The sequence below is a fragment of the Tursiops truncatus genome, chromosome 11 (assembly GCF_011762595.2).
Source record: "Tursiops truncatus isolate mTurTru1 chromosome 11, mTurTru1.mat.Y, whole genome shotgun sequence".
Lineage (NCBI taxonomy): Eukaryota > Metazoa > Chordata > Mammalia > Artiodactyla > Delphinidae > Tursiops > Tursiops truncatus.
The window spans coordinates 81,268,031-81,295,713 of NC_047044.1; the positions used below are offsets into that span (position 1 = coordinate 81,268,031).

At 43.3% G+C, this 27,683-nt stretch overlaps 1 protein-coding gene across 4 annotated transcripts in view; it reads left to right on the forward strand.

Annotated features, from left to right (window-relative positions):
- ITPR2 (inositol 1,4,5-trisphosphate receptor type 2) overlaps window positions 1–27,445 on the forward strand; it is a 533,856-nt gene extending 506,411 nt beyond the window's left edge. For all 4 annotated transcript variants that reach the window (XR_012324486.1, XM_019936326.3, XM_033866983.2 and 1 more), the window contains 2 exons: window positions 23,696–23,857; window positions 24,810–27,445. Coding sequence is in view for 3 of the 4 variants with exons in the window: in XM_019936326.3 (XP_019791885.2) it covers window positions 23,696–23,857; window positions 24,810–24,896 (249 nt within the window). In the remaining variant the exon portion in view is untranslated. The remainder of the gene's footprint in view (window positions 1–23,695; window positions 23,858–24,809) is intronic.
- Window positions 27,446–27,683: the final 238 nt, after the last annotated feature.

A 27,683-nucleotide genomic window follows, 5' to 3' on the forward strand; every position in this document is an offset into this window, starting at 1 on the left:
CAGATGAGTGGATAAAGAAGATGTGGCACATATATACAATGGAATATTACTCAGCCATAAAAAGAAACGAAACTGAGTTATTTGTAGTGAGGTGGATGGACCTAGAGTCTGTCATACAGAGTGAAGTAAGTCAGAAAGAGAAAAACAAATACCGTATGCTAACACATGTATATGGAATCTAAAAAAAAAAAAAGGTCATGAAGAACCTAGGGGCAGGACGGGAATAAAGACGCAGACCTACCAGAGAATGGACTTGAGGATACGGCGAGAGGGAAGGGTAAGCTGGGACAAAGTGAGAGAGTGGCATGGACATATATACACTACCAAATATAAAATACATAGCTAGTGGGAAGCAGCCGCATAGCACAGGGAGATCAGCTAGGTGCTTTGTGACCACCTAGGGGGGTGGGATAGTAGGGAGGGTGGGAGGGAGGGAGACGCAAGAGGGAAGAGATATGGGGATATATGTATATGTATAGCTGATTTACTTTGTTATAAAGCAGAAACTAACACACCATTGTAAAGCAGTTATATTCCAATGAAGATGTTGAAAAAAAAAATGTGAGGCTCTTTGGTAACATTCTTTTATATGCTAAATAAATACCCCAAAGTTTAATTTATTAAACTTTGGACAACTACAATGTCATGTAAAAGTATTTAAAACTGTCACATGAAGACATAGTCAAATTACATTAAAATCATCATAGAAAGAAAAATATGTATTCATATCTGCCTGGTGAAATGTATAAGATGTAACAGAACATCTACTGAGGAACTAAGGATAAATTCGAGTTCAGCAGGACCTTGGGAGTCTTGGCTACTAACACAGGCAAAACCATCAGTTTTCCATTCCTGGTGATAAATTTTAAATCCAACTAAATCCTGTTAGGGCAGTAAAAAGCCTTGTCAGCTCAGAAGTTAAGTAGGCACGCATTCACTGGCAGCATATTGACACCACAGACCGGGCCAAAGTGCAGACATCTCCTGTAATCGAATTTTCAAGCACAAAGTTAAGGCAAAGCCAAATATGGCTCCAAGGGCAAGACTTCTTTAACACAATTCATAGCATCACCCTGGGCTTTGGGACCAGGCAAAGCCAAAGGTCAACATCACTTGTTTCTCTAAAACAGTGAGCCTTGAAGAGAGGTGACAAGGAGGTCAGAGTGGGAGAGGGAAGAGATAAACTTGATGTGTGGAAGGGGTTCTCTGTGCCCCCTTGGGTTAGACAAAGAAGGAGGAAGTGGAAGAGAATTAACAGTGTGTTTTGTAAAATGTGGAAGGGCTAAAATACCCTGGAAAAAAGCCTCGTCACTTTCTTTCAAAGTCACAGTCCAGATACACCAATGCTGTGGTCTCTGACTGTGTGGCACCATTCCTGAGAAGCCTGACCACAGGCTTGCAAAGAAACGGAAACAAAAATAGAATTCTTCCACTCTGAGGTGGCCTCCCTCTTCTCTGTGTGTCAGTGATTTTCAAACAGTAGATTTTGAAATCCATGGTGACTTGAGGAATTTACATGTTAAAAACTGGGAAGCTATAAGCAAAAACTGCATGTGGGGATCTGGAACAAATGAACAGGCTCCTCTTTCCCACAGGGTTACGAACAGTGGGGTGGGACAGAGTGGAGGGAATACCCGCTGAAACTCCCAAATAGCATTTGACATGGGAAAACGTTAAAACTCAATGTCAGGGTGACTCCTTGTTCTTGTCCCTGAAAATTTGTTGATTTCAGTGATGTCATAATCTCATGAGGCCAGTTACAGACCAGTCCTCCCACTCTCTCCCATCCGCTTTGCCCCAACCTTATTCTCCCACATCCTGCACCTACTCTGCCCTGCCTGGCTCCCATTCGACTCTCCTCCCACAAGAAACTTGTTATAAATATTATCTCTCGTTCCCCCCAAGACAAAATCATTGCACCAGTTCGTCTACATCATTTCTTAATTCTGACACAAATCCTGAAAGATAGGTATTATTATCCCCATTTTTAGAGGGCGAAACTTGAGCAGTAATCTTCTCTGATCACACACCTAATGGGAGGCAAAGCTGGGATTCAGGCAGAGAGTGGACTGCCTCCAGAACCCCTGCCTTTTCCATCACAGCCTGCTGTACTGGCTCCTTGCTCATCAAAGCATCCTCTCATTTGGGGACTGTCTTGAGTGGTTTCACGTTGGTTAGTGCTAACACAAAGTCTGCACCTTCCCAGCACAGAACAAGTCACTTCACCTTTTCCCTGAATATTCCTCACCTCTGCTGCTTGAAAAAGTCAGAGCAGTGGCAGAAGACTTTTCTTCCTCTGCATCCTTCATTGTAGCCTCTACATTATTCCGCTAGCATCTAGTGAAAGCCTACTGTGTGCGAAACACTATTCTAGGCTCTAAGAATAAGCGAAACAATGCCCACCCTCCTAGAACTTACACTCTATTACTGGAAACAGACAAATAACTATATAAGGGAGGCCATGTCAGGGAATGATGAAAAACACATGACCATCTCAAGAGACACAAAAAAAGCATTTGACAAAATTCAACATCCGTTCATGTTAAAAACTCTCATCAAAGTGGGTATAGAGGGAACATCTCTCCACATGATAAAGGCCATTTACAACAGACCCACAGCCAGCATAACGCTCAATGGTGGAAAGTTGAAAGCCTTCCTGCTAAATTCAGGAACAAGACAAGAATGCCCACTCTCACTGCTTCTATTTAATATAGTATTGAAAGTCCTAGCCACAGCAGTCAAACAAGAAAAAGAAATAAAAGCTATCCAAATTGGAAGGGAAAGGGTAAAACTGTCACTATTTGCAGATGACATGATACTCTATGTAAACAACTCTTAAGTCTCCATCCCCAAACTATCAGAACTACTAAATGGATTCAGCAAGGTTGCAGGACACAAGATTAATATACAGAAATATGTTGCATTTCTATACACTAATAATGAAATATCAGAAAGGGAAAGTTTAAAAAAAAAAACAACCCTGTTTAAAAATGCATCCAAAGAAGATACAATACCTAGGAATAAACTTAATCAAAGAGGTGAAAGACCTACACTCTGAAAACTATAAAACATTGATGAAGGAAATTGAAGATGATTCCAAAAAATGGAAAGATATTCCACACTCTTGGATTGGAAGAGTTAATATTATTAAAATGGCCATACTACCTAAAGCAATCTACAGATGTAATGCAATTCCTATCAGAATACCCAGGACATTTTTCACAGAACTAGAACAAACAATCCTAAAATTTATATGGAACCACAAAACCCCAAATTGCCGAAGCAGTCCTGAGCAAAAAGAACAAAGCTGGAGATGTGACCCTCCCAGACCTCCGACTATACTACAGAGCTTCAGTAACCAAAATAGCATGGTATTAGTATAAAAACAGACACATAGACCAATGGAACAGATTAAAGCACCCAGAAATAAACCCATGCACCTATGGTCAATTAATCTACAACAAAGGAGGTAAGAATATATAATGGAGAAAAGACAGTCTCTTCAACAAGGGGTGCTGGGAAAGCTGGACAGCTACATGTAAAACAATGAGATTAGAACATCCCCTCACACCATATACAAAAATAAACTCAAAATGGTTTACCTACATGTAAGACCTGAAATCATAAAACTCCTAGAGAAGAATATAGGCAGAACACCCTTTGACATTAATTGTAGCAATATTTTCTTGGGTCAGTCTCCTAAGGCAAAAGAAATAAAAGTAAAAATAAACAAATGGGACTTAATTAAACTGGTGAGGAAAAACAAAGTAAGCTAAAGGAGTAGAGAGGGATGGAGGTACATTCTACTAGAGTGAGTGAGAAAGCCATGAAAAACTCCAGGGATCAGCAAAAGCTAGCCCCTGACAGCAATGGGCTGGGCATGAGCGAGGACCAGCAGGGCAGCCACGTGACCAGAGCTAGTGAGGAAGGCAGATGGCAGCCAAGGATGTGGGAGGGGAGAGGGACAGAGACTAGATCATGCAGGGCCCCTGGGCTGGGAAAGAATTTTACATTTTATGCTAGGAAAATTTATTCTAAAAACTTTATCAGTGCTTTCACTTTTTGGTTCAACATTATCAATTATTTCTCATACACAAAATTCACTCCTGACAAGGAAATGGGTAGAACATACAAGGGTAAATAGTTCAACTCACAGAACATTCACAGGCTGGTAGATTTCAAATTGCTCCTAACCCCTCAGGCAGAAGATAGGGGCTAAAGAGAGAACTTAAGATGGCAATCCAACAGCATCCTTTTCACTTTATCCTTTTCCCATAAACACACCCTGGATAAATCTTTCTGCCTTGCATGGTCATATCCTAAGTATGTATATAACTGCACATTTCTGGGTGTATTCTGTGCTTCTGCAGCTCCCTTTAAAACAGTCCAATCGAATATTTATATATATATAATGTCTCAGACCAGCAACAAGTTAGCAAAAACTGATGCCTAGCTAGCCCAGTTTACCTGCACTGCTTGTCCTGCAGCTTCTTCACCATTGCTTCCAGGGCACCCTGCCCCTCTGGCCACCTGCAGCCACTGATGGCCACACGGCCCACAACCAGAGGCGGTGAACAGGGTTGGTGCCTATTCTAACACCAGCTATCCCATCTAGGGGCACTGCAATCCAGTTCTGGCATTAACCACCCAAAACTATCAGCAACCCCATAAGTTAGAGAGCATGATCCCCAACAAGACTGCCTAGATTTCAGACGCCAACTGCACTTTGGGTGTCCCCAGGCCACCCACACTTCCGACAGCCTACATATAAGTTCAGGGAGTCCCATGACCCCCCTCAGGCTCAATAACTCACTATAACAGCTCACAGAACTCAGGAAAACACTGTACTTATGATTACAGTTTTATTATAAATCAGGAGGGCCAGCAAAATAAACAGACATATGGACAAAGTCTGGGAGGGAACACAGAGCTTCCGTGCCCTCTCCCCACGGAATAGGGTGCGTTACCTTCCCTGCACATCAGTGTGTTTACCAACCAGGAAGTTCCACAAGCCTCAGTGCCCAGAGCTTTACTAGGCTTTCATTACATGGGCGTGATTGAATCATGGACACATACTTGAACTTGATCTGCAGCCTCTCTCCCCCTTCCGGAGGTCAGGCTGGCTCCAAGTCCCAGCCCTCTGTTCAGGAGCGCTTGGTCTTTCTGGTGCCTCGCCCCTGTCTTGAAGCTTTATAGGGGCCCACCGGCAGTCACCTCATTAGCATAAACTCAAGTGTGATCCAGGGGGGTTGTGAATAACAAAGACATTTCGATCATTGGGGAAATTCCAAGGATGCACGGTCTCCCCCTAGGAGCCAGGCAAAGACTAGTCTTATTTTTTATTGTACAGCAGTGCCCCAGCCAAGGAGAGTGACAGGCCTGGGAGTGGGCAGTTGGCGGTGGGAAGGAAGGTAACGGGGGTAGAAGCAAGTCAGAGGAGAAATGTGAGATCAGAAATTGCCTATACTGCTCGGGGGGCCACATACATATGGATTTATCCATGGTTTCAGCTCTTAAGATGTGTACCACCTAAATGAGGAGGCAATTAAAAGTCAGCCAGTGTTCGTTAGAAAACGTCTCAGGACAGCATCGGCGTTCTCATCAACACAGAGCACCTGTGTACAGCAGCCAATCATCACCAGGCATCACAGTGTTGCACCGACTGGCTCCATCATGTGTCAGAAGTGAGTTTTACACGTACACATTGCTTCAACATCTGTTTCAGTTTCTTTAAGTTTTGTGTCAGATTGACATCCCATAAAAACAAATCATCAGGGAAATGTTTCAAAAATAGAAAAATGGATAAAACGCATAAAACCCGAACCGCCTCAGTTGGAAAAATAGGGAGTTTATTTGTGAAGCTGCACAGACATTAGAAAGGCAACACCTACTGCATGTTCAGCGCCTGTTTCCACATTGCCTTTGTGTCAAACTGCTCTATGACCTATGGTTGCAATTCCTGTTCACCAAGACGCTGTGCCTTCTGTGACTTGGCATCTTATTATTATAATCAACCAGGGGTCATTATTCAAGAAGAGCCGCCATGCTCTGGGGTTTCGGTGCACCCTACTCTTCTCCCAGCCTCACTTGTGTCCTGGGCAGCCCGTACCTCTGCGTTGTCTTTTGAAGTCTCCCGTGTTCATCCCGCTTGAGATTACCTCATTTCTTCTCACATTTAACAGCTGCTGCTTGGCAGAGTTATGTGTCATCGCCTACGGCTGCTGGGCTCCTTGTGTTCAGGACTACATCATCTTTGGACCCGGCTGGCCAGCTGTTGATGCATTGGCAGCCTTGGTAAAATTCTTTTCAATCTGTGCACCATCCTACAGTTTTTCTAAGTCCCAGACAGTGGTCACTGCTATGCTCTGCAAAGCTATCATCCAACGTACAGTTCAGTCCCATGTTGACATCACACCCTGCTTGCCCCTATGCCAGAAGAACATATTGGTTTGGACTCAATTCAGAGTTTTTTATTCAGCATCCCTCAATCCGCATGATGTCCTATGCAGAAAAATGTAGTGAAGAAATGTTAGCTTGTTGATGCTAATGAAAAAGTTTGACCTGAGTGTAAGATTTCTTTGGTACAATGTGGCAAATCATCTTGGTCCAATTCTGAATTTATTTTTAGGTCTCTGTATTGTGCTAACCCCAAAGAACCACTCCAGATCTTTTTTATTCTTTATTTTTTAAATTGAAGTATAGTTGATTTACGATGTTGTGCTAATTTCTGCTGTACAGCAAAGTGACTTAGTTATACGTATATATACCTCCTTTTCTTAATATTCTTTTCTATTATGGTTTATCCCAGAAGATTGGATATAGTTCCCTGTGCTATACAGTAGGACCTTGTTGTTTATCCGTTCTAAATGTAATAGTTTGCATCTATTAGCCCCAAACTCCCACTCCCATCCCTCTCTCTCCTCCCATCCCCCTTGGCAACCACAGTCTGTTCTCTATGTCTGTGAGTCTGTTTCTGTTTTGTAGATAGGTTCATTTGTGCCATATTTCAGATTCCAGATATAAGTGATATTGTCTGGTATTTGTCTTTCTCTTTCTGACTTACTTCACTTAGTATGATAATCTCTAGTTGCATCCATGTTGCTGAAAATGGCATTATTTCATTCTTTTTATGACTGAGTAGTATTCCATTGTATATATGTACAACATCTTTATCCACTCATCTGTTGATGGACATTTAGGTTGTTTCCATGTCTTGGCTATAGTGAATAGTGCTGCTGTGAATATAGGGGTGCATGTATCGTTTTGAATTATAGTTTTGTCTGGATATATGCCCAGGAATGGGATTGCTGGATCATATGGTAATCCTATTTTTAGTTTTCCGAGCAACCTCCATACTGTTTTCCATAGTGGCTGCACCAACTTACATTCCCACCAACAGTGCAAGAGGGTTCCCTTTTCTCCACACCCTCTCCAGCATTCGTTATTTGTAGACTTTTTAATCATGGCCATTCTGACCAGTGTGAGGTGCTACCTCATTGTAGTTTTGATCTGCATTTCTCTAATAATGAGTGATGTTGAGCATCTTTTCATTTGCCTACTGGCCATCTGTATGTCGTCTTTGGAGAAATGTGTATTAAGGTCTTCTACCCATATTTCAGTTGGGTTGTCTGTTTTTTTGTCGTTGAGCTGTATGAGCGGTTTGTATATTTTGGAGAGTAAGCCCTTGTGGGTCGCATCATTTGCAAATATTTTCTCCCATTGCGTAGGTTGTCTTTTCATTTTGTTTATGGTTTCCTTTGTTGTGCAAAAGCTTGTAAGTTTGATTAGGTCCCATTTGTTTATTTTTGTTTTTATTTCTGTTGCCTTGGGAGATTGATCTAAGAAAAGCCACTCCGGATCTTGATCGTGACCATGCCCCAGCTCCTCATGATAGATTTTTGAAACAATTCAGGGACTGGTAGAGAGGCCAGTGACAATAAAAACTAAAGGAAAAAGTCTGGATTTTTTTCAGGAGAAGGTCATTGGAATCAAGGACAAATTTCAGGGAAGTATTAATATCCATCCACTTTATAAGAGAAAAAGAGAGAATAGGAAATAATGAAAAAAGAGTAGCAGGTATAGACTACTCCCATGAAAAATATGTCAAAACCCATTTTTATAGGCAATTTACAAGTGACCAAAATACATATGACTTCATAGTAGATAATACCTCACAAACATCCTTTCAGCAATTTATGTACATAAATGCAATTTTCTAATCTACAGCCTGCCCAGATACAGAACTCTTTCATTCTCCTAATTGGTCCAGATACTATAAATGATAGTCCAGGTTTCAATGGAAACCAGAGGGACCATGGTTGTGACGGGAACAATCCCGGTTATGCCACTGTCTCTGCAAAAATTTGTTTTTGGAAAGCAGAATGTTTTTATTTGCATATGATAAGACTGTGCTGATACAGCATCCTAAGGAATCCATAAAGAGTTACTACAACTAACATGCGAATTTAAAGAGGTTCAAAATTGTAAAGTATACACAAAATAATATTTCTATATATTAATCAAAACCTGCTGAAAATTAAAATTTTAAATGCCAAAAACATGGAATAATTACAAGGAGATTTAACCAACTATAGGTGCAAACTCTGTTAAGAAAAGAAAAACTACAAAATATTGCTAGGAGAAAGAAATTTTTTTTTATTGGAATATAGTTGCTGCACAATATTGTGTTCGTTTCTGCCACATGGCAAAGCAAATCAGCCATACTGTGCAAAATTTTTAATAACACTGCTTTCATGCTCACATGTGTCCCTATTTAGCCTACAAATTAGATGATTTGTAACAGGAGTATAGTTAATAACAGGAGTACAGTTAAGGATTTCCTTTAAGGTTCAGCCAAAGGTTAGCGATGTTGAGATATCACTGGTTAGGTCCTGAGTTATTTAAAGTGGTTGTTCTCAGACTTTAGTGTACATCAGAATCACCTAGAGGGCTTGTTAAACACAGATTACTGGGCCCCAACCTTACAGCTCCTGATTCTGCAGGTCTGGGTTGTGGCCTAAGAATTTGCATTTCTGTTTCCCATTTGATGTTAGTGCTGCTAACCCAGGACAGACAGCCTTTAAGGACCAACAACTCTTTTCCTCTGCTTGGGTAGTGTTTTGAAGACAAGGGAAAAGACTTTAGGATAAACCAAACAAGTTAAAGGAGCTATTTGATAAAAGGTCTTAACGTCAGGGGCTGGTATAAGAACAGCAGCTGGTGAGCTGGCTGACTGCAAATTCAGTCTAGTCAGATTATTACAGGTAAAGCCCCGTGACGATAACCACGTACTGGATCCTTCATTGATTTTTGTGTGTGATTTTGAGATTTGGTGACCATTCATACCCCCCCGCCCCGCCCTCTCAAGGGGGGCGGGGCGGGGGGGGGGGAAGAGCATTCTTTTTGTTGTTGTTGTTCCAGAGAAGGAATTTAAGTAGTCTTTTAGAAGATTTACTCATTTTTTGTTCGAGACAAACCTGTATGTGCTGTGTATATACATCTATGTGAGGTATAAAAGGCAGTGAAGTTCAAACAGTAACAGATGGAGTTACTAAAACAGATTTTAATTCCACTTGTTATTGTGTTACGTTTGACTCTGGTGTTAAAAAAAGTTCTGGAATGTTTTTTCTCTAGATCTGTGTTTTCTGTACAGACATTTTGTATGTGTGTGTACGTAAATTTTTCCTTGAGCTCTCTATATAAATTTACTATGATTTTTTTAAATAGATGTATTATTCTTAATTCTCCTCTTAATAAGTCACCTACAGTGGAAATGAATACGATGATGATATTCGAGAGAAATTTCAGGAGAGTCCTGTCAAAATAGCAGAAAAAGATGTTTTGATTTACATTTTACTGCTGGTTCACCACTTGCTATTTTTTCAATAGTATTGAAATATAAATTGCCCTTTTTGTTTTCATTATTGACTTTTTTTGATTATAAAGAACAGGCTGATCTTGATCTAAACATGCTTGTCATTTTCATAATTGAGGAGAGTTCTAGCCAAAGTACAATGTAAATACCGAATAACTGAAAGATTCAGAACAAAGATTAACCCGTGAACCCCGTATAGTAACAATTCAGTTGGTGACACCTTCTAGGGTCAAGAGACTTTTAAGGTCAGGGATGTCTTTGATGTATCAGGAGTCCTCCATTGTCATCCTGGTTCTGCCAATGATCTTCTGATTTGTGACTCAGGGGTTAGTGGTTAAATTTAAAGCATCTTTAAGGCTTCCTCCATCTCTGTTAGAAAGGGACATTCTCCAGTGGTGTGCTAATGTTTAACAACCAGTTCTGGCGGTAACGAGAAAGCCCTGATGGTCGTATTGCCTATTTCCATGGTGTAAATATTCCCACCGTGGCTGATTTCAGGCTGCCAATGTGGTGTCACTGAACTCAGAGGTGGAACACAGTGGCACAAACCAGCTCTCTTCTGTGGGAGAACAGCTGTGGAGTTCTGCCCCAATAATCCATTTAGGGGATCAATTATCCAGTCTATCTGTTCACATTAATCATGCAATTGTGAATGCAATCTTATCCTCCAGGAAAAGGTGTGGTCTGTCAACTATGCATTTCCAAACATTTATTTGCTGACTTCAAAGCCCCCCGGGGCTGACATTATTGTGACAGCACACCCTGTGTCCCACTCCTGCCACCCTTGCCAAAGTCCCCATGAATGCCCACCTGGAGATGGTGGTCTCCAAATGGGAGTCTACTATGTCTGTTCTTCATGCAGCAGCCAAAGTGTTCTGTTTCATTTTATTTTTATGTGTACATGTGTGTATGCATTTGCTGTAAACCAGGAATAGCCATTCCTCCACTGGGGGCCAGAACCCTCCTTGGCCCCCACTGCTTCCAGTCCTCCCCATAACTGGGTCTGCTTCTGGTACCTCATCTCCTACCACTCTCTGTCTCTCACTTAGTACCACACTCCAGTTCAACCTCCTTTCTGTTCTTCAAATATGCCAACCTCACTCCGAGCCTTGGGGCCTTTGCCTGACTGTTCCCTCTGCCTGAAGCTCTGTCCCATCACTTCAGTGCAGAGCTATTTCCTTCTCATCAACCAGGCATCACCTCCTCAGAGTAACCTGTATGGCCTATTCAATCTACAGTAGCCCCCTCTCCTCCAAAGACAATGTTTCAAACCACCGTTTTCTTCAGAGTATGTAGGCTTATCTGAAATTATTTCATTTATTGTCATTTGTTATCGTCTCCCTGCTCTTCCTTCACCTTCTGTTAGACTGTAAGCTCTGTAAGAGCAAGGACCCTTTCTGAGCTGTTCACTGCTTTAGCCAGAGCTTGGAACAGTATCGACTACATAATAGGTGTTCATTACATATACTTGAAGAAAGAAAGGAAGGAGGTCTTTTTGCTTCAGATTAGTAAAGAACAAAAAGAAGGGGGAGCTTCCCTGGTGGCGCAGTGGTTGGGAGTCCGCCTGCCGATGCAGGGAATGCGGGTTCGTGCCCCGGTCCGGGAAGATCCCACATGCCGCGGAGCGGCTGGGCCCGTGAGCCATGGCCGCTGAGCCTGAGCGTCCGGAGCCTGTGCTCCGCAATAGGAGCAGCCACAACAGTGAGAGGCCCGCGTACCAAAAAAAAAAAAAGAAAGAAAGGGGAGTTGTTCATGGTAATGATATGTCTCCTTGAAAAGCTCAGGTTACCATGTTTACCGTATATAACAACTCCTAAGCATCCCTCCATTTTACCAACGATATGTGTCAAGTGCCAACGACATAGAAATGGAAGAGGCGAGAAGAAGTCAGAAAGAAATCCTCCCCTCTAAAGGGCTTATAAACTAAACAGCTCACAGATTTCTCCTCTGTGTAATTGATGACCCCATAATTAATTAATAATATTAATCATGTATGACATGATATGATATGATTGTGATATTTGATTTATGGTATGGTCATAATTATCCCATAATTATTATAGTATTAAATATGATTGTTATATAATAATTAGTTAGCTGTATGACTTAGATCATTAGTTAGCTGTGTATGACTTAGATAAGGACCTTAGTCATTCTAGTTTAAAGTTTTATCACCTTTGTGCTGGACAAAATAGGCCAGTGTTAAATTAGCACCTGGTCTCTTTAGCCCCTTGACACTTGCACCAGTCGGGGAGTCTTTTTTTTTTTTTTTTTTTTTTTTGCGGTGCACGGGCCTCTCACTATCGCCGCCTCTCCTGTTGCGGAGCACAGGCTCCGGACACGCAGGCTCAGCAGCCATGGCTCACGGGCCCAACCGCTCCACGGCATGTGGGATCTTCCCGGACCGAGGCACGAACCTGTGTCCCCTGCATCGGCAGGCGGACTCCCAACCACTGGGCCACCAGGGAAGCCCCAGTCGGGGAGTCTTTAAACAACAGCAACTAACCTGGCTATCTTAGGGGGAAAAGGAATTTGTGGAAGGGATGCTCAGAATTAAGAGGAAAGTGACAACCAGGCCCAGCTGGGCAGAATCCAAGCAAAGTGAGCTAGCTGGCCAGAAAGTCCCACCTGGGGCCAAGGCTGGCTGGAGGGAAGGTGCCACTGCCTCTGCTGCTGTGTCCTGGAAGCCGGCCCTGGCACCAGTGGCATCACCACAACCAGAGGTCACTGTCTCAATCACTGTGAACAAAAAGAATTCTGCTTCTTGGTAGCCCTTGTTCCATGTCAAAATCTCAAGCAGGAGCAACTGGTGGGCCACTCTAAGGTCAAGTGACTGCGCTCTGACTACCACAGAGAGGACAGACTTTTCAGCTTCCTCAGCAGGACGATGGACCCAGCCTTCCACACGACCCCCAGTGGCAGTTTCCTCAAGCACAGGAGGGCATCAGGGCTTAGGCAGCCAGAAGTTGGACAGATGCCCACTTGAGTATTCAATACTCTGTTCAAAATACTTTGCCCCAATCTCACCACGAAGAAATCTCCAGTTTTTTCCTATCCCAATGAGACTTGCAAATGCTCATACTTGAGATTATTTGCAGAAGAAAATAAATATTTATGTTCTTTGATAAAGAGGCCAAGAGAGAGACTTAGGAGAGTAAATATGGGAATTAACAAATAATAAGATTAAGAAAGGGTTAGAGCCCCAAGAATAAAAATATAGATTAAGTAGAGTTATGAACTGACAGGAAAAGAAAACCATAAACAGGAAGGGAAATGACTGGCTCTAAGGAGGCCCTGGAGCTGCCTGGCGTTCCCGACAATCTCCTCTGTTACACAAGCTTTACTTATTTATTTTCCCTTTGTGGTCAGAGTGCTTCCCACTTATCACTTCTCCAGGAAAAACGGCAATAGGGATCTGGGAGAATGTCAGGCAGGCCCTTTGGTTCCTTGATCTCTCACAGCCAGGTGGCAGACAAGCCTCCCATCACCACATCATCAGACCTTTGACTGGGTTTCGGTCCCTGCCTCTGCAGCTGCTGTGTATCTTTGAATCAGCTGGCTGGTGGCTCAAAGCATCTTTGGCTGCGGGCCTCCACTCCCTTCCTCTCTTAGTGATTCCCCAACCTGGTCGGTGCTCAAGGTGGGGTCCATAGCCTCCAGCAACCCCATGTCACAGCTGCTGCCACAGCCAGAGACCTTCTGCCCCTTAGTGTTCCTGGTTACCAGCCTAGCAATCCTGCTAGTTATTGACAAGAGGACTGTAGCTCCCAGCAGCCCTAAGCTACTCTTGGGTCCGGATCCTCTTAGATCTCCCCAGCCATGGACCACTCTCCTTGGTGCAGCTCCCTCCCTGGGTGCCCTGTGGGCTGGGAGCAGATCAACCCCTCCACTTGCTGTTGTAGCTGATGCTTTGTGTAGACACCCAGGGGACACAGTTAGCTGCATCAGGGGTGAAAAGAGACCAAAAGAGAACCTATAAGCAGTTTCACTTCCATGTGCAGCCATTGCCCTCCCATCGTGGACATACAGGGTGTTGCTAAGAGGGAGGGTTGGGAAGGCGGGAAGGGCTAGGAAGCAAGGTGGGTGCTCCGGGGCTGTGGTCTCTGCCCACAGGCCAACCTGCTGCCCATGCTGAGAGCCGCCGCTCGCCGCCAGGGGTGCATCACCTATTCCAGGTCACTGCTGAGAGCCCTACTTTTCAAAATCGGCGCATTTTCAGGTTGCTGGAATAGGTAGGACTTGAAGATCACAGTTCTCTCAACCCCCAAATAGCCGGGGTCCCCCATCCGGCACGCAGACCGCACTCAGGCAATGACTTTTCCATTGGCCTCATGCATGCAGTGCCTCTTGCCCATTGCAGGAGGCCGAGGTCCACATTAATCTCTGACTTGACCAGCACCAGCTCCCACGCCAGTCTGGAAATGTTGAAGGACAGAAATCTCGACCCATGAGTCTGAAACTCCAGAGCCCAACACTTTTTTTTTAACATCTTTATCGGAGTATAATTGCTTTACAATGTCGTGTTAGTTTCTGCTGTATTACAAAGTGAATCAGCTATACGTATACATATATCCCCATATCCCCTCCCTCTTGCGTCTCCCTCCCACCCTCCCTATCCCACCCCTCTAGGTGGTCACGAAGCACCGAGCTGATCTCCCTGTGCTGTGCGGCTGCTTCCCACTAGCTATCTATTTTACATTTGGTAGTGTATATATGTCAATGCTACTCTCTCACTTTGTCCCAGCTTACCTTTCCCCCCCTCCCCGTGTCCTCAAGTCCATTCTCTAGTAGGTCTGCGTCTTTATTCCCGTCCTGCCCCTAGGTTCTTCATGAACTTTTCTTTTTTTTTTTTTTTAGATTCCATATATATGTGTTAGCATACGGTATTTGTTTTTCTCTTTCTGACTTACTTCACTCTGTATGACAGACTCTAGGTCCATCCACCTCACTACAAATAACTCAATTTCGTTTCTTTTTATGGCGGAGTAATATTCCATTGTACATATGTGCCACATCTTCTTTATCCATTTCTCTGTCAATGGACACTTAGGTGGCTTCCATGTCCTGGCTCTTGTAAACAGAGCTGCAATGAACATTGTGGTACATGACTCTTTTTGAAGTATGGTTTTCTCAGGGTATATGCCCAGTAGTGGGATTGCTGGGTCGTATGGTAGTTCTATTTTTAGTTTTTTAAGGAACCTCCATACTGTTCTCCATAGTGGCTCTATCAATTTACATTCCCACCAACAGTGCAAGAGGGTTCCCTTCTCTCCACACCCTCTCCAGCATTATGACACTCTTGTTTAAGTGTTTGTTGAACTGTTTTGATCCTCTCTTCAGCCGAGGGGGGTCCACACTCACCTGTTTCACTCTGGCTCCTAAGGTGAGGAAGCCACAGAAGGCGGCTTTCAGCTCTGCAGAAGCTGAGCCTGCCAGGCTGTGATGCCCTCCTGCACGCCCCATGCTGGGAACAGGGCAGCCACTTCCCCTACAGCTGTGCTGTGTGTGAAACTGGACCAGCGTCCAGTCCCTCCCAGCTGTAACTTTTTGACTGCCAGCCTGAGGTCCTGCTGAGATCAGTACCCTGTCGTCCTCATCCCAGCACTTCCTCCTTCATGGGCACTTTTGCTGGACCTATTTTTCTTTCTGCCCTTGGGAGCAGTGACTGGATTAAATAGGCCTTGTCCCTGGAGGGCTCCCCAGCCAGCAGCCCCCTTCCCAGCAACGATGCCCTGGAGGTGGGGGTGTGGAAAGGGGCCAGGCAGGAGCACCACAGTGATGCCAGGGGCTGTTGCTCTTTGAGCATTTGTCAGGTGCCTCTAAGGGGCAGGCTCCAGCCTTTGTGCGATCAGCTCAGCCGTCCAAGGATCCTTGAAGTTCATACACTGCTTTGTGGGGTTCAACCTACTTTCACATGCATAATGCAAACTTGATGTCCAAGCACTTAGATTTGTAAAATATTTCAAGGTTTGACAATGACATTTTAAAGGGATTTGTTACTTTACGAAAGCATTCAATACAGATTTGCCTTGGATAACTAACACATTTTAAATTTCTCAATCCACACAAATATGGTACTCCTACCGCATTTGCAGGAACTCAGTTGCAGAAGGAAGATACAGATACAGAATAAACAGGGAGAGACAGAAGGAAGATACAGTTAATAAGGGCTGAGGGACTTCCCTTGGTGGTCCAGTGGTTAAGAATCTGTCTTGCAATGCAGGGGACTCCGGTTGGATCCCTGGTCAGGGAATTAAAAGCCCGCATGCCCCGGGGCAACTAAGCCCACGTGCTGCAACGAAAGATCCCATGCACTGCAACTAAGACCCAACGCAGCCAATAAATAAATAAATAATAAATAAATAAATAAACATTTTTTTTAAAAAAAAGTGAGGGCTGGCAAATGAATCTTCCAGTCCTGGAACGTGTTATTTTTCTAATGCAGCAAAATTTGCCCTTCTTCCCTCCCTTTTCTTTAGAATGAGTTGCCAAGGTTTTCATTTATTTGTCAATCCAGGAATAACGTTTTAATTTCAAAGGACACAGCTGGATCCTTTCTGTCACCTCCAGTCCCCAGTGTTTGTCACACAAGAGTGTGTTTTCCAGCTCATCCTTTCTTCCTCAAAACCCAGGGCCTGCATCCGAACCCCTGTGAGAATCAGCCTTTTGTTGTCCAAACTGAGCAATGCTTGTCACATACAGGTCGGGTGTTCACCAAGAGCAAAGCTAGAAGCCCAGATGCCAGTGTTGTGGGTGTCCCTTAAGTTTCTTTTTTCTTTTTTTGGCTGCATCGGGTCTTAGTTGCGGCATGCGGGATCTTTTTTTCTTCAACTGCAGCACACAGGCTCTTCATTGCAACGTGCGGGCCCAGTAGTTGTGGCGCGCAGGCTTAGTTGCCCCGCGGCATGTGGGATCTTAGCTCCCCGACCAGGGATTGAATTCGCATCCCCTGCATTGGAAGGCGGATTCTTAACCACTGGACCGCCAGAGAAGTCCCTCCCTTAAGTTTTTGAGATAATGTCTCACCTGCCAGCAAGGCCGCCACGCTGGTCTGAGGGCGGGAAGCCCGCCATGCCCCTCCTTCATGGAGCAGAGGCTGGGATGGGGTACGTGAAGCACTTCGCGTTAACCAACACGATTCCTTTGACTTCAGAAAGAATCCCTGTTCCAGATATTGTCCTTGTTCTGAAGTTCCAGGAAAGCAGGAATTGTGTCTTTCCTTCAGGGACCTCCCAGGAAGTAGGTAGTATTAGCATTGCTGGTGTTCCTTTTGAGAGCCATTTCCGCTGACATCTTCAAACCAAAAGTGCAAAGAGAGGAATGCAGTGGGTCACAATGAGGCTTTGGGGAAACGGTTATACTCGTCGGCCTAGGAGGCTTTGCGTATGATTTTAGAATGGAAAATGAAATATAAACTTAAGGCTTAGAAGAGGATGGTAACCAAGAAAAACCTTTGCCAGTGGTCTTGTAACAGCATATTATAAGCATAGAGAGTCTAGAAGCAGAAATGAGGATACCTATTAAATGGTTTATGGATATACCAGTACAACACAATACAATGCATGGTATGTTCAATGTGATACCCCTCATTAACAGTCTTTTAGAGCACTCTGCAAAATTGCAGTGAATGTCAAGCATTGATCAATGTATTTGCACAGTATCTGCATCTGCATTTCTGATACAATACCTAAAGCATTTATTTCCGATTTTCAGTAAATAAACCTTTAGCATACCCCAGAAGAAGTAATCAAGGGGGTTCAAGTTATAAAATGTATTCTCCCTGTAGTCTCTGTTTTCTCTGGCAAGTTCAGAAGCTAAGCATTGACATCTCCCTTGGACGTGGAGAAATAGTCCAGTGCAGTGAAGGGAGCACAAGGTTTCCCGTCGCACAGAGTGGAGGCCAAAGCCTGGCCCAGCCACTTATAGCCCCTCTGTGGCCTTGGCAAGTAACTAGTCCTTTTCCTGCCTCAGTGTTGTCATCTGTAAAATGGAGATGGTAACAGTCTCAACCTTATGGAATCATTCTGGGTATTGGCCATAGCATGACTAAAGTGCCTGACACTTGTCAGGCAGCCAAAAAATGGGATTATTACTGTGTTATAGAACTACAGTGCTTGCTTTCTCTTTAGCTTACATGCAGGTGACTTATTTTTAATCTTTTTTTAAACCTTTTTTTATTGAAGTATAGTTGATTTACATTTTAGGTGTACAGCAAAGTGATTCCGTTATATATATATATATGTATACATATATTCTTTTTCAGATTCTTTTCCATTATCGGTTGTTATAAGATACTGAATATAGTTCCCTGTGCTATACAGTAGGTCCTTGCTGTTTATCTATTTTATATATAGTAGTGTATATCTGTTCATCCCAAACTCCTAAATTATCCCACGTGACTTTTAATATGTACCTAGTGGAGCTAAAATGACATAAGACAGTTTCTCCAAGGTTGGGCTCACTGAAATCAATCTCCTCCTACTTTTCAATCTCGTTCTGATGCAGAGAGAAATCCGTACAATCTTTACATTTTCTCAAGCCTGTCACCAATTAAGCATCAGCAGGGCTAGATCATACAAGAGCTTTTCCACTACGTCATATGGAAGAACTTGTCCAGAAGTGGAAGTTAAGTGCAGGGAAACAGTTATAAGACCTCAAGGAAACCTAAACTCTCTAGGTTTCAGAATGGGCATTTGTAATATGCTGAGCTTGGGTTATGTGGCTTCAAGGTTGCTTCTAGCCTAAATGCTATGTTTCTGTTTGCTCACTTGGCGAGCTTGGGGCTTGTCTCAGCAATTTGGTTTGTAAAGTTTTGAATTCATAGCTTACAGAACGATGAGCTGGAAGAGACATAGAGACCACCCAGGGTAACATTCTGGTTGTACAGATGAGGAAACTGGGACTCAGAGAATAAGGCTTCCCCACCATCCTTATATCACATAGCTAGTTTTGGGCTGAACTAAAACCAGAACCCAGGTGTTTTGACTCCTAGATCAATGCTCTTCCCTTTATATCGCATGGCCTCTTTCCTGCAAATGGGGTATCACATTTAAGAACCAAATATGAAAACAGCACGGCTAAGCTCTAACTGACTCTGACAACCTAATTGTTTACGGAATAACTACAAAATTACATAAGTCAAATTGATCTGACTGTTGAAAGGACTATTTGAAAGGTTTTCACACTTAAGTCTGTCTATCTTCTAGTCATCGAGAAAAACCCATTATTATTAGAATTTAGGGATAGCAAGAGGGTTATGGCTGGCATGCTCTCAGTCCCTTCATCTCTGGGCTTTGCATTTTAGAAGGCTTGAGAAGCTCTGGATTTCCCATCACCAAGTAGCTAGGATCATACACTGTAACCTCAGAATCTAACACTTAATCTGCAGCTTCCCTGACTTTATATTACCCTGTGATTAAACATTTTCATTCCTGATGAAATAAGGAAATGGTGTCCTATTGACTAACCAGAGTCGCCATGGGACTCTGCTAATCACGAGCACGATCACGAGATGTACGTAGCATATGTGAGTAACCGAGAAATAACAAATCAAATCCAACTGCTTTGTTAGACGATGGACACATTACAAGTCGACGCGGTGAGGGAGTGGCGTCCTGTTAACCAGTCGCCGTTCTGAGTGTCTGTCCTGCAGTTCTGGCTCAGTCTAAAGTGCGGTGCTCTCGTTTCTCACCAGGCTCAGGCCGAGCCTTCCATGGAAGCTGCTCTTTCTGACACTGGAGCAGAGAGAGGAACCTTGGGGTATTTCATTGGAAACAACTTTCAGTGAACAAGCCCATGCAGCATTTATTCTAAGAACTCTGCTTTATTTGAGTTAATTTTGGTGAAAAGAATATACTTTCTGCACGAATTTAGAGGAACATCAGTTGTGAACATTTATTTTTAAAAGTGTGGCTTTTTTTTTTGTAAAAAGAGGACAAAAGACCATACATTTAGGTTGCTTATTTTTTGCCATTTTAGTGAGATGCAAAACATTCAAGTCAGGTTCCTAAAAATTAAGAAAAAGAACCAGAAAGCATTCAATACTGAAAAAAAAAATCTTAATGACACGTTATATTTTAGCTTCAGATTATGGTCCGTTGATATACAGAGGAAGAGAGGAATGAAACAAAAAGCATAAAGCTAGGAGAGAAAAGGCTGAGAACCAGGCAAACAAACAAAAACAGAGAAAGGTACAGGCAGTGAAAGGAAGAAAGATGAGAAAAACCAAAAGAAGGTTAGAAGAGAGAATGATTTTTAGGGACTAGGAGAAAGGACAGTGGAGCTGGGTGGCCTTCCTAGCCAGCCCTTAAGCCCGGCTTGTCTCTGTTTTCATCATCTTTGATTGAAGTCTTACTCTCCACCTAGACTGTCAATTCCACCAGCACAAGAACTGCACTGGGTTTGGCTCTCTATTGTTTTCCCAGTGCCTAGCACAGACATAGTCAACACTGTAAGAATTAGTCAATGAATGGATGAACAAAGGAACAAGTGAAGAAAGAATGTGTAAGGAAAGAGTCCTGTGGCCCAACCAGCTGGGGCAGTGGTCCCCTGAGAACTGCCATTGTTTCCTCAAAAGCAAGAGACCGTGGATTGGGCTGACCTGGGCCCCGCCACACCTACGAGAGCATTTCTTCAGAGGCAATTCCACCATCTCACCCATGTTCTCTTTGCTAAGCATTAGAACACTGTTTTGTCTCTCTTTCTCTTGGAAACTTTCTGAAAGCTGATGTTTTCTCCAGCCCCACCTTGGGTCCATCACCATGTCTCCTGGTACCTTCTCACCCCAGGCCCAGCTGTCTGAGGTTCTCAAACGCTTCTGTTCCATCAGCCTCCCTGGAATCCCTGTCCTGATACAGACCAACTCTCCTCTCCTACAAGGCTGCCTTCTTGGCTCTCCTGAGAGGAGTCCCCTGTCCTTTAACCCACTGGTGGCAGCGGCCGATCTTCCTACCCCCTCAGTACGAAGGGCCCCAGAAGAGGGTCAGCTGACTCAACTCCCCATCGCCAAGAAATCATCACATCTTCACCGTCATGTGAAAACCCATTCTTCAAGCCTTTCCATCACTGTCTTTTAATACCCCCTGGTCACTCCTGTGTGTCATCCACCCCTTCTACTGACCTCCTTCAGGATGAATTTGCGGATTTCATGCATGATTCATCCAAAAGATTCTCCTCTGCAAATTGTGATTTTTTAAAATCTGTAGTAAAATATACATAAAACATAAAATTTTACCATTTTAACCATTTTACGTGTAGAGTTTTATGGCATCAGTACCTTCCCCTTGTTTTGCAGCCATCACCACCGTCCATCTCCAGAGAGTTTTCATCTTCCCCAACTAAAACGCTGTACCCATGAAATACTAACTCCCCAAACTCCCTGGTATTTTATCAGATTTCAGGCCCTCTCACTCTAGAATTTTTATTTCCTGAAGTTGTGCTGCCTTCAGAATTTTAAACATGATTCCACTTTCTGTCCACAGTCTCCCTTCTTGCCAGGAGGCCTGGAGGCAGACAAGTCTGGGTGGGGATCCCAGCCAAACTATTTGCCAGCCTCAGTTTCTCCATTTGTAAAATTCAGATATAGATAATACGGTAGATAATATAAATACTAAATAGATAAGAGAGCTGGAGTCCACTGGATCGTCGAAAGGATTAAGTGCTGACAGAGCGTGTAGCACAGGTCTGTGCTTCTCCATCCCTCCTACCAGTCCACACGCTAGTGTGCCTCACTCCAGCCACTGCTCTGCTGACATTCCTAGCTTCCTGATACCTTTGTCTTTCTGAGGCCCATTCCAGGGGACACACCATCTTGTATCAGTCCAACTCTCTGCCTCAACTCCACACCCACTTGGGCTGTTGGTGAACAGTGGTCTTTGCTGGAGTCATTACAAGGCACGGGCTCCCGGGCTTCCCTGGTGGCGCAGCGGTTGAGAGCCCGCCTGCCGATGCAGGGGACACGGATTCATGCCCCGGTCCGGGAAGATCCCACATGCCGTAGAGCGGCTGAGCCCGTGAGCCATGGCCGCTAAGCCCGTGCGTCTGGAGCCTTTGCTCCGCAATGGGAGAGGCCACAACAGTGAGAGGCCCGCGTACCGCAAAAAAAAAAACAAAAAAAGGCACGGTCTCCCACTCCGCCCCTGCAAGCAATTAATGGGCCCCTATTTGGCTTCCTCTTCCCATTTCTCATGCCAGCCATTTCAGATCTTTCCTCTTCACTCCATTCCCCTACCCTGCCACTACCCAAGCAGTTACCATTTATCTTCTATGTCTCCACAGATCAGAGTTCTTAAACTTTAGTGCACATAGGAATCATGCAGGTCCCCTAAGAGGTTCTAATTTCGTAAGAGACAGTGGGGTTGAAATCTGCTATTTTAACAAGCAACCCCAGGGGATTTTGATATGCAGAGTGCCCAGTTCACTTTTTGTGGAGGGCTTTCCTAAGCCACAAGCTCCTTGAGAGCAGACATTTTGTCTTACCTGATTTTCATCTCTAAATACCTGGCAATAGATATTGAAGGATTGATTGAATGAATGAATCTGGCTGTCACTCTGCACTTCCGCATAAGTTACCATTCTCCTTTGAAATGCTAATTGGCTACAGCTATTTAAATGCAGCTTAAATGTCTTTAATATGTTTTATCCTATCCTTTATCAGCCCTTTTCACTGCTATTGGGGGTAGGGGACTGTAAAGAACGCGTTATTCTCTGGCTAACAACTACGAAAAAAAAAGAAAAAAACCAATCCAAGGGCCAGATGAGGTTTAGGCAGAAGTCCAGAGATACATAGGTTGGGTCTTTCCCCTTTCCTCTTAGGGGAGGAATGTACTCTGCGGACTCTTGTTCTAGGGGTCAGCTAGGCAGACGTCTTTGTAGCCACTGCAGTGGACTTTTCTGGAGTGGGAAGAATCTGAAGCAGGAAGGTCACTGCTAGGGATATTGGGAGAAGGTGACTTAGAGAAATAGGTAGAGATACAGACTGACATATCCAATCAGTGGTGGAAAGGCTCACCTGCCTTCAAATCCTGACTCTGCCATTTTCTAGCTTGTGATGAGGGTAATTAAACTGCTGGGGCTGCTTGATTCCTCGTCTGTAAAATGGGACAATGATTTACCTTGCAAGCTCTTTTGAGGATTGAAAGACGGCGTATAAGTCATTCACAGTGATTCTGTGATGGTAGGCAATCAGGGAGAGTTTTCAAGAGAGGTGGGTATCTCGTTAACCATCTGTCTTTACCACGATGGAGGGGACACACACACACACACACACACACACGTATGCACTCACACCCCTACACTCAGTCAGCCTGGAAAAACAGAAGTGGCACCAGCTATTGCCCTCTGGGGAAGTCTAACTCTAAAACCTCCCTCCCACTGTAATAAAATGTTTCCAAAGAGAGCAGACAGGGTAACCTAGGGCCATGACCTTCCACTTCCCTCTTCCCTGAGCAGAGCTGGGAGCCTGTCTTGGGGAAGTGGGAGGTAAACCAGCATGGGTGGCTGGAACTGAAACATTTCTTTTAGCATCTCCAGACCCTACATCATCATTCATCAAGATTCACTGATCGCCCACAGCGTTCAGGGCGCTGCTCTAAATACTTTATCCGGGACCTCCCTGGGAGCCCCTACGAAGTTTGTTGCAATATTTAATTCCCACCCTCAACCTCTCCCCGCCCCTGGCCAGAAAGAGTACCTTTTGCTTTGGGTGCTAAGAAACTTTGATTTAAATGTTAGTAATAATGAACACTTATAAACATTCTTTACAGAACTTCAGGCACTCTTCTATATTTATTCCCTTGTTCCTGCACATGTATTTGTTTTTAGGAGAAGAATTTGGACTGGTTTCCTCGGATGCGAGCTATGTCCCTTGTTAGCAATGAAGGTGACAGTGAACAAAATGAGATTCGGAACCTGCAGGAGAAGTTGGAATCGACCATGAGTCTGGTCAGACAGCTGTCGGGTCAGCTGGCGGAGCTCAAGGAGCAGGTGGGTGCGCTCGGCAGATGGAGCTGGGGGGGCGGGGCATGTGAAATTGTTCACCACTGTGAGGAAGGGGTGGCTGGAGACTCCTGGGCGCAAGATTGTTATCCACGATGGACTGTAAATTCCCATAAAAAAAACACCCCACGTTGTGTTGTAAGAACCAAATCTCTACAAGCAGAGGCTACTTCTGCTTATCACACCTCCCCATCTTGTGTGACACTTCTACCGAACGGGGAAGGAAGGAGCAGTTGCCGAAAGACAAGGACCTCTTTGGACTTTTTTATAGAAAATCGTATTCTTTTTTTTTTTTTTTTTCTTCAGTGGTGCGCGGGCCTCTCACTGTTGTGGCCTCTCCCGTTGCGGAGCACAAGCTCCGGACGCGCAGGCCCAGCGGCCATGGCTCACGGGCCCAGCCGCTCCGCGGCACGTGGGATCCTCCCGGACCGGGGCACGAACCCACGTCTCCCGCACCGGCAGGCAGACCCCCCAACCACTGCGCCACCAGGGGAGCCCTAGAAAAATCGTATTTTCTGCCATCATAACCATTACTAAATTCATCAGAAAGGCAGATCGTCATTAGTACCTGTCATTTCAACACTACAATCAACCCCTTTGTCGTGTAAAATTGTTAGCATTAGTAAAAATAATATCAAAAGTAACCGTGGTAGGTTTTAAAATGACTAAGGTGATGGCGATGATTATGTGTGTGTTACAAGCAAGGGCTGCTTTAAAAGAACCACAGTTCCTCTTTCTTAACCACAGGGAGTGGTTTGCTCTGTTTCTCTGCCTAGGGAAATTCACTTTAAAAAATATTTTCTCCTTTTTGATAAATATATTTTCTGTGATGCTGGACAGACTATAGGTGCTTGGGAAATATTCACCCAGCATTGTGTGTCCCACCAGCACTGAGAATGAGTGAGAAAATCAGCTCAACGCATTCTCTCTTTTCCCCCAGATGACAGAACAAAGGAAGAATAAGCAGAGACTGGGCTTTCTCGGATCAAACACACCCCATGTGAATCATCACATGCCACCGCACTGATACCATGGGGGCAGCCGTGACTAGCCTTTCATCAGTGTACTGCCTGATCACTGAATAAAGAACTGAGATGGAGGGGAGTGAACAGTGCCTATTGTTGAAAAGTTAAAAACAACCAAGTGCCAAGATGTTGAGTGGTTTAGCTCCGAGAACAATTTCTAACTGTGTTTTCATGGTTGAGAAGACCAAACTTAAAATGCAGCCACTAAAAAGCACACATCACGCATTCTTAATGCAAAGAGAGGTCCCTTGCTCAAATGGACGGAGAAGGTAGGGGGAGGCAGGGTGGAAGGAGATGCAGGGCGGAGAGAGCTACCTTTGGCTGAATCTGTAAGAGTCCATTTTGTCTTAAATGCTGACTGCAACCTTTGTCATGGTTGGTTGGAATTTCTTTCTTTTAATGATGGCATATGGGTCAGTGATACAGGAAGTCATTTTGGTGGCTAAGTTTTACTAAGGGAAATAACTGAAAAGATTAAAAATGAGAGTTGCACACAAAAATGTTAATGCTTCCAAACCGTAGCTGTCACGGGCCAATTTCCTTATTTATAACCTGCAACACAATGGATTTACAGCTCTAGGAACTAGAGCTTTGGAGCTTATGCCCCTCGGGCTGACAATGCGACTGGAATGTGATTTCCTTCTCCCAGATTCAGAGGGGCTCTGTCACTATGGAGTACAAAAAGAGGTTTTCATAAAACTTGTTTAAAAACATGCTTAAAGTCATGTAGAGGCTAAGATTTTTAAAAGATTTGGGGACAAAAAAGATGACAGTAAGCCCCAAGGGCATATGTATGCTATTAAAATACATTGAGATTAATAATGAACATGCTTAAAGGCGACAGGAAATATTGAGAAACTTATGATGGTGGCATTGCCTTTTATAGATATGGAGTAAAAGCTATTTGATTCATGTTTGCTGTGCTTAAGAACTGAGTGGTTTTATTTATCCTCTTCTTGCAGTTAGGAAAAAAATCCAAGAAACATATTGAATACTCAAGAAAATGCAGAGTTTCAATCGCGTATTTTAAACCGTATCAGGAAGAGCTTTTCAAAATGTAAAGAGATAATAATCTCTTCCTCAAATTGTTTGTATGTTAAATTATGCAACCAGAATTTGTGGAGGGAGAAATTAACCTGCCATGCTTGTATTATTCTTAGCGATTATGCTTTTAGAATGTTAAGACAAAATTCAGATCATGAAAGTGTTAGGAGAACTGCCACGTGGCAGGAGAGCAGGCACATGACACCAGACTCTTGGAGGTGCTCTGCAAGCTGACCTTTCCTAGTCGCTGCCCCCAAAAGAACAAAAAATTGCATTTTTGAACTCTCATGTTATCACCACCAAGGTTTAAGTTCAGGACAGCGTTTGCTGTGACCATTTTTAAAGCTTTTGGATTATTTTAATATAGTTTAAGCTATTGGCTCCTAAAATTCTCAAATCATGGTCTGGGTAGATGATAAAGGATGCCTGAACCAATCCTTTTTCCACACACCCCATTAAAATGTAGACTTGGAGGAAAGCTGTTGAAACCCAGAGCAATGAATTTTTGAACTGAATCTGCTGGTACACCTCCCCCGCTCCTCCAAATCCCTCCCCAAGTTAAGAATTCCTTACTCTGATCTGGTAGTATTTTTCCTAACCAGTTGCTGAAGGATCATGATTCAAAGATACTCAGAAACTGGGATATATATCTGTATGCAACACAGAACTTTGAACCTAGAAGGCATTCAGTAAATGTATGAGAAATTCCAGTGTCATTCGATCCTAATGCTTCATTGAAACTTTATATCATATATTTGATTTTTAAAAATGGCTTCACCAAAACTGAAGTAGACCAAAGCAGCCATTGTTTTAAAAATCCAAGACCATTATTGTTATTAACAGTATTAGATGAAAAGTACCTTTCAAAGTATTTTAATTAGGCAGAGAGTTTCATGGGTAGGGAAAAGAAGAGAAAGGTGGAAAACATTGGCTATGTTCCAATGTCAGAACTTATCCCTGTTTAACACAAAGTAAAATTTTTCTGATGGATGTTCTAGCATCAAGAAAATAAGTTAATTTGTACAGATGAGAGCAACCTGCCTTTCAGATGAACCATCTAGTCTTTCCTTACACTTTTTTATAGAGAATGAGCCATTGGGTATGTACTGCCATCAAGAAATGGCTTCACCTCTCCAACCATTGTGGAGTGGCAGGTCACCGTGTCACAGTGTGTTTTCTCCTATGAGAAGTATTCAAAAGCGATTACAACTAACCAGACTCTTATTTAGTCAAAATTGAAATATTTCTCAGTTCTGTTTCTCTCTTTCCTGCCTAAATACTTTAAGACTATAAAGCAAAATAAACAAAAGCAAACAAAAAAAGGCAGTTTCAAGGCTATGAAATTCATGATGGAGGAGATAATCACGGGGAAATTTGACATTCGCTATAAATTTATGTTTGTTTTGTATATGTTTGTTAATGCAACTGGAATATTTGACCTAGGCAAGTATCAATTAACATTCTCATATTTATATAGCAATATTAAAATAAATATAATCACCTTTGATTTTGTTGTTAAGGAAAATGTTTTACTATTTAGTTATTAAAACCCATATTGGTTTAAAAGTATGTTTCCGCTGAACATAATTTTTAATTTCAAAAGGTTTTATTCCCCTACATGTTCCATTCTGAGGTCCAAGAGTTTCATGCAAGTATGTTTTAAGATTATAATATTTTAAAATATTGTAAAGCAATTATACTACAATAAAGATGTTAAAAAAACCAAAATAAATAAATAAATAAAT